Below are 8,120 nucleotides of genomic sequence, written 5' to 3' on the forward strand. Positions count from 1 at the left end.
TACAACGTGGGCAGAACGGAAAATCTGTGATTTGCAGCTTTGGCCAATAGCTGCGGAGCAGGAAGTGATGTCAGAAAAGGGAACATTATTTTGGCAACCGTCAGCAGTAGTTTTTTTTCCCTGTGCCACTATGGACCTACAGTGTGCAGAGAACCTTGTATTTGGTAGCCCGGACTGTAAGTACTGTGTTAATGCCATGCCCCTGGTACTTGTATGTCCAGTAAACTAGTTCTACCAGTGTTTCTATTTAGGAATAGCTCCGATCCCTCTGATGCTGTTCAAATTATTTCCTTTAGACATTGTACGTAGAACCTTCACTGAAATTGCCTGGATGCATTTCCACAACTTTTCCAATCTTTGCAAAGTTACTAAGGTAAGTGATGTAAAGGGCTAGTAAACCTAAAGAGTTAAAGGGGTTGTCCAACGTAATTCTTCTATATAGTTTTGGGCCCCCTGAGCCTAAAACTACATAAAAGCAGTATACCGACCGTGGTGCCTCAGCGTCTTACATGTGACGTCACCGAGTCTTCTGGCCTTGTAATGACCTGTAAACCTTAGTTAGAAGCCCCTGGCAGGACGTCACTGATAATGTCCAAGTCATGCCTCCTGTTGGCTGCAGTGTTCATGTGGGTAAATAACCAGAGTAAACGGAAGACTAGAGGTCCGCTTCACTGGGGCAGAGAAATGCAGTATCAAACTTTAGAAATTTTCACCGTTCTGAATTCTGTGATTGTTTCTAAAACTTGATTGCTCAAATGTTGAGCGATCACCTTGCGCACTAAGCGGGGTATACAGAAGACAAGCGGGCCCGCTTGTCTTCTGCATTCAGCTGTTCTCAGCTCGGAGCGCCTGGCTGATATACAGCCGAGCGCTTCGAGCAGGATATGCAGAACACAGCTGGAGCACTGTGTTCTTCATACCCCAGCTGTTCACGGAGCGCTCAGCTGGTATACAGCTGTGCGCTCCGTGTGAAGTAGGAAGAACACAGCTGGACAGCTGTGTTCTTCATACCCCGCCTGTGTTCAGGGAGCGGGACACAGCTGAAACAATAGTATCAGCTGTATCCCGCTGTGAACTCCTGATAAGGCTGATCGTTCTCTTTCGGTATGCTGAAAGATCAGCGACTGCTTAAAGAAAAATGCACGACATCAGTGCAGTTACACGCAACGATTATCGCTTAAAAGACGGCTTTTGAGTGGATTTTGAGCAATAATCTTTGTGTCCAAATGGGCCTTTAGTCTTGTATCTCTTTAGATCGCTTGAATTTGATATCTGTGGGACTATATCTGTCCTATAAGTGTATATATGATGTGGAATAACATTCTTTCTTTCACAAATATGTATACACTATAGCCAGTGATTAATATTCTGACCAGATGGGATCACACTAGTGGACTGTGCAAAGTATCTAGTTACACATTTGTTTTGTGTGTGTTGTTTGTCATTGTATATCCAAGTAGCTTTAATTGCTGAAACAATAAAAGTTATGTTTTTTAGATACAATCCCAGAATTCAGAACGGTGAAAATTTCAGAAGACTAGAGGTCCGGAGCAGCGAGCAGTAGAGAGATCCCCCCACTGTCATCAAACTTTTATAACTCGGAAAGCCCCTTTAAGGTTTGGCTCTATTCATCCCACATTTGGGCTTTACATGTAATGTGCCCACAGACTTTTATTATCCACCTTCATTTACTTTAAACAACTATTGCCTCCGTGTAAAGCACAGGAATGATAGTCGCTGGTACGGCGGCCGGGCGCCAATCCTCCTGACAGTCGTACCGTGTAAAGGGACCTGATAAGGGTGACTACCCACTACAGTTTTTTTTCACTGCGAAATTCGCAGCATTTTTTTTCTGCAGGGGTCTATGGGACTTGTAATGTTAAAATCGCGATCGCACAAAATCGCAATTTACCGCGAAATCGCGATTTTGCGCGATCGCGAATTTTAACATTACAAGTCCCATAGACCCCTGCAGAAAAAAAATGCTGCGAATTTTCGCAGTGAAATAAAAACTGTAGTGGGTAGTCACCCTGAGGCCTTAGTCAGACGGGCGTTTTTTGCCGCGATTTGCGGATCGCATGACGGATGCGCATCCGCAAATCGCGTGACCGGTGCGCGCAAGTCGCCCGCAAATCGCCCGAAAATCTGCTCCTAGCCGCGTTTCATTAGAAACGGGCCGGAGCTGTCCAGCGCATTGCATTCAATGGAGACGGCAATACAGCCGTCTCCATTGAAAGCAATGCGCTGCGGGCGAGCCCGGGATGAATTGTCGGTAAGGGCTTAAATATATAAGCCCTTACCTGCAATCCATCCTAAAATGTGTTAAAATAAAAAAAAATTGCATTCTCACCTTCTGCCTGCAGCTCCGGGCAGCCGTCCTGCAGTGGGTGTGAAGGGGGTGTGAGTCAGACCTGCCCCCTGATTGGCTCAGCGCTGAGCCAATCAGAGGCATGCCTCACTCACACCCATTCATGAATTCATGAATGGATGTGAGTCAGACCTGCCCCTGATTGGCTCAGCGCTGAGAGGCAGCAGTCACTCACCCATTCATGAATTCATGAATGGGTGTGTGAGTGAAACCGGCCTCTGATTGGTCAGGCTGTGACCAATCAGAGCAGATCATTCAGCAGGCGGGGATTTTAAAGCCCCGCCGGCTGAATAGTGCCGAGAAGCAGTTCAGGAGAACTGACAGCGGCCGCGGCTGGACTCCGGCTGCAGCGGAAAGGTGAGTATACAATTTTTTTTTATTTTAACACATTTTAGCATGAATTGCAGGGAAGGGTTTATATATTTAACCCTTCCCGACAATTAACCCCGCGCACGCCGGCAGCCCATTGCTTTCAATGGAGCGGCTGTATTGCCGCTCCATTGAATTCAATGGGCAAACATCGTTCTTCTCTGCCACAGCTGTTACAGCTGTGGCAGAGAAGAATGATTTGTCTTCTATATGTTCTCAATGGGGTCGGCGCTGCTGCCGCCGGCCCCATTGAGCGCATATACAGAAGCGAACAGGAATCGCAGATCGCAGATAGGTGCGATCTGCGATTTTTTGTTCTATAATTTTTCGGACGAGCGCATAAAAAGCGCTCATGTGTCCGATACCATTGCGAAGCAATGGTTTTAAAAAATCGCCGGACGCATGCGCATGCGCAAATCGCGGCAAAAAACGCCCGTCTGACTAAGCCCTAAGGAAGGACAATAGATTGCATTCAGCTGTACAGGAGATTTTTTTAAAATGGAGTTTAGGTTTAGTTTCCTTTTTAAATATTTTTTTAGCATCTTTACCAAAAATGTAAAAAACTTTAGTAGCCCTCAGAAAATGGCCATTTAGCCATGGAGTATCTAAAAGTGTCAGGACACTGAGGCAAAAAATACCTTAGTTGGTTGGTCAAAGTGGACAACCCTTCTTCAGTAGTGAGGATCAGGCTTCTTGAGTCATGTCTGTGTTTTTTTTCAAGACTAAAATTGAAAACCTGAGACAATTACAGGAAGATTCTGCAGACAATCTAATCAAAACCCAGTTCTTGATGGAGCAGATGGTCTACTCCCAAGACAAATGTTACAGAAATGAATTGGAAAACATCCTTAAAGATATTGAGCCTCCCACCAACCCTCGTACTGTTGTGGCAGCACAGAGGCAGACGGTTGACCTTCTTCATTGCTCTGTTAAAGAGATGACCCATCACGTTCAGGCGTACTTCAAGGTAACGTTTTTACTAATCGTCTATGTATTCGCTTCCTGGCCATGCTGTCGCTCAACCCTGAGCATCCGCTACTAATGCAGTAGATTACGGTTCATCGATGATTAAACATTAGCGAATTCTAGTCCATTGATGAATTGGTTTCACATTTACCGACCATTAGAACACTTTGAGCGAATTTGCCGTATTTTAGATTCACCTTTAGAAAACTCGAAATTATAACCTCTCATTACATTTTCCCTGAAGTACTGAAACCATGAACTCTTTTGATGAATGAATGCAGATTACTAATGATTAGAGATGAGCGAGCGTACTCGCTAAGGCACATTACTGGAGCGAGTATCGCCATTTTTGAGTACATGCCTGCTTGCCCGAAAAGATTCGGGGGCGGGCGGGGTGAACGGGGGGGGGGGGGGGGAGATCTCTCCCCCCACCGGCCCCTGAATCTTTTCGGACAAGCAGGCATGTACCGTATATTCTGGCGTATAAGACGACCTTTTAACCCAAAAAAATCTGCTCTGCAGTCGGGGGTCATCTTACGCCGGTAATACAAAAAAAAGGAAAGTGTCAAAAAAAAAAAAAAGCAGTACTCACCTCACCCGGTGTTCTGCGGCGCATTAGAGCATTAGAGCATTCAATGACATCAGGCGCGCGTGTTAGCCAATCACAGCCATTCAATGATGTTATTGAATGGCTGTTATTGGCTGACAGCATGTGTGTTAGCCAATCACAGCATTAGCTTTCTGGAGGCGGGGATTTCAAGCCCCACATCCAGAAAGCAATGCTCTGTCAGGGACCAGGAGGGAGCGACAGCCTGCAGCAGCGCCGCAGAACACCGGGGGAGGTGAGTACTGCTTTTTTTTTTTTCCTACACTCTATTCCCGGCGTATAAGGTGACAGTTGGGGGGGCGTCTTATACGCCCCGCCGCCTTATACGCTGGAATATATGGTACTCGAAAATGGCGATACTCGCTCGAGCAATTTGCCTTAACGAGTATGCTCGCTCATCTCTACTAATGATGATGATGGGGTGTAAAGAATATAAAATAGAAATGTATAGATCCCTTCTTTTATATTTTCTCTTCTCTCCCATGATGCATTATTGCCAAGTGTTGTTTTTACATGTTTTTGTATAATGGGAGGAGTTTAGTTGCCCCTTTTAGTTTGTGCATCTTTTAGGATCCAGTCACAGGGGCGTGTTTTCTGCCCATATTTTTTGTCTGACCGAATACGAACAGAATGCGGTCCCATTGAATTAAATCTGTGCATTCCGATGTGCGTTCTTTACGTGGGCTGATGTGGCACATAATAAAAAACAGGAAACGCTGCAGTCCGTATTGATGGACCAAAATCGGCCATTGAAGTCTATAGGTGTATAAAACCGCAGTAAACACATGTTCACTGCATTTTTTTTCACTCATTTTTTTCTGTTGGTTGTGACATAATTTAGGCCACCTTGCCTTTTTTTTTTTGCACGTGTGAAAAAACAGATTACAAACGGATGACACACGGACATAAAAAGAGCACATGCATGCCAAATAAGCACCAAAAGCGCAAACACACCTGCATTAAATATGGCGTTGGACCAAAATTGCATACGACTGTCTGAATGAGCCCCTATATGGTGCTGGTGTGGACAAATGATGGAGGGTGGAGCCTGGTCCATAGTTACTGGTACGAGATAATATGTGCCATGGGGATAAAAGCCACTAACTGCTGTTATGTAGAAAACCATCCTTTAACTGCAAAGAGCACAAACAGCCCCTAGCAGTAAATAACTGCCATCAGAAGTGCCATCTTACTTCCAAAAGAAGTTTGCCTCAGGAATAAGTTACTTCCTATCAATTGGTAGAGGATGGGGATATCTAAAGGATCAGCGTAGGAGTATGGAGTAGATAAGAATACAAGTCTTTATGTGAGACGGTACCTGGTCATATACGGATGGGTCACCGAAGATCTTCCAGGTAGGTAGATGGACAAGATTGACCAGGATAAGGTCCAGTTTTGGTAAAAGGTCAACACTTCTTACTGTTATGTTTGTACCAATCCAGCTTCTTCCGCACATGGTCCTTCACTGGAAGAAGCTGCCAGAGCTGTGGCTCATCTTATATGGGAGTTGTGCCTGGGATTATAATAGGGTGACCATGGATGATATCATATGGGTGCCCACCATCTGACATCGAACTACCACTCTTAAATTCTTAACAAGTCTTGGTCATCGTTGTTTTTCTTACCATGCAGGGTGCTGCAGATCGGCTCGCCAATCAGATACCTCTAATCATTCAGTTTTTCATCCTGCAAGAATATGGGAAGCGGCTCCAGAAGGAGATGCTGCAGCTCCTACAACTACGGGAAGAACATGAGTCTCTTCTCAAAGAAAGTAAAGATCTCTCAAGCACGAGGAATTTTCTGAAGCAAAGGATCCACCGGTTGTCTGAAGCCCATAAAAGTCTACTCCACTTCCCGGGCTAAACAATTGAAGCATCTTAGAGTATACTTAACCATTCACTGCATTTTGTATCATATATGATACAGCACACATAGTTACAAATATTTCTGAAAGCAGTGGTTCTGCCGCCCTACTGCATAGTGTAACAGATATGATACACTCCATGGTATTACTATGTGGTTCTTAGATCAGCCACTAGATAGCATAGTTGGTCAGTTGCAGCTTATATAGAATATGTATTTTGTTATGTTTTTGTACGTTCATGCGGTGAAGGGCTAAATAGATATTAGTCTACTGTATCTTGTATTAAAGGGAGTTTGTGATCAGTAACACCGTAGGTTTATGACACTTGCATGCTGGAATATCATCTATATCCTGCTTGATACGTCTCTATCTAGTAGCAGAAGCTAGAATTTATTGGGCCCACCACCCTGTTGGCAGTAGACTGAGCAGTAGTAATGTCGACAAAACTACTTTTATTTGAGCAGCCACCAAATAATGGATAGTAACCCCCCATATATCTGATCTTTTGTACCAAGAAGCACCCATGTACAAAGAGCTGTGTAGGTTGCAGAATGTTACCTCAATGTGTTGTTCCCGTGACTTCAAGGGAAAAGCAGAATTATTAAAGGGTTCTTTTGTTGACATCTAAGGTGACAACAAAATTCCCCCTCCCTGTATTCCCACTTTGCCACTACAGTATAAACATGCACTGCAGTATATCGCACATTTGCTCATTGGGGTTTGTGATAGTATTCATGATTATATCCCTGGTGGTCTAGAGCGTTGTTATTCATGATCTTTCACACTGACATTGCAGTCATCCATGTTTCATTGCAAGGATTGTCCGCTTTTACAAAAACTTTTTTGTTTCAAATACCCTATTGGATAATTCTGAGTCTGCAGAAGGAGGTCACCTATTCAGGACCCTCATCTATCAGCAAGCAACAAAGAGAATCTCATGCTCTCTAGCGGACATAACACATCTGTGTATTACATGGGCATCCCGTTCATTTTGATGAGAACTGAGTAATAATACTTTATTTCTCCTGTGGGGGTGCTGCAGGGAAATTGAACACTCACTGCCTGGTTCCAGTGTAGGTTATAGCTCATTATTGTTAATGGAACGCCTTGTGGTCTACTAATTGTCACGAACGGTTTTAACAAATTGGGATTTTCCTAAGCGGATCATTTTTTTAGTAAATTCCTTTAAGCCCACATATGCGGAAAGGGGAAGACCGAAAAGAGATACCCTTACACACGTAAAGGTCACATGACATATTCCGGGGCAGGATATTCATTGACATTCCCATCTACTATAATAGGCAATCATCGCCAATTGCTTACTGATTGGTCACAATCCAGAGGATGATTACTGGACTGTTATGTTTTCTATTCTTTCCACTGAATGTTCTGAGAAATAAACCATTATCAGTATAGTACCGTGTTATATCTCATTATTGAAAATCGTTACTATTGATACATGGGACATTCAATATAACTGCAAAGTGTTAGGTTGTGCATCTGGGACTTGTGGTTCTACAGGTTTCCATGAGCACACCTTCCCAAATGATGGATAATGGCTGGGTGTGCAGTTTCTCCAGCCAATCCCCTCTAGTCTGCTGTATATAAATACCAGCTTCTCTGATTACAGGATGCTGGTCATTTTACTCACTTTATCATTTTTGTGCGTTCTGTGGTAATCCCACTCTAAGCTTGGTTTTGTGCATGTCTAGTCTATAGTGTGTCTCTCACATTACCTGAGGACAGTCTGGACACCTGCAGTCCCCGTCTGTATCATATGCAGACTCCCTCTCCCTTTCCCTTATACAGGTGTGGCCTCCAGATGGGTGATGACTGACACTGTTCCCTGTATGTCAGTAAGGTGTCTTACTCTTTCCCCTTGGTGTGAAGCCCCCTGTGTTAGCAATGGTTTATCTGTATGCATGCGAACTCTGACTGGGGTTTCT

The 8,120-nt window shown here is 44.1% G+C and overlaps 1 protein-coding gene across 1 annotated transcript in view; it reads left to right on the forward strand.

The window, feature by feature from the left end:
* Positions 1–7,579, forward strand: part of LOC136625184 (interferon-induced GTP-binding protein Mx1-like) — a 30,510-nt gene extending 22,931 nt beyond the window's left edge. Inside the window, exons 11-13 of the mRNA XM_066599199.1 lie at positions 297–373; positions 3,459–3,704; positions 5,943–7,579. Of these exons, the coding sequence (XP_066455296.1) occupies positions 297–373; positions 3,459–3,704; positions 5,943–6,173 (554 nt within the window). The 3' untranslated portion in view covers positions 6,174–7,579. The remainder of the gene's footprint in view (positions 1–296; positions 374–3,458; positions 3,705–5,942) is intronic.
* Positions 7,580–8,120: the final 541 nt, after the last annotated feature.

This window comes from Eleutherodactylus coqui, chromosome 4 (genome assembly GCF_035609145.1).
Source record: "Eleutherodactylus coqui strain aEleCoq1 chromosome 4, aEleCoq1.hap1, whole genome shotgun sequence".
In the NCBI taxonomy this organism is placed as follows: domain Eukaryota; kingdom Metazoa; phylum Chordata; class Amphibia; order Anura; family Eleutherodactylidae; genus Eleutherodactylus; species Eleutherodactylus coqui.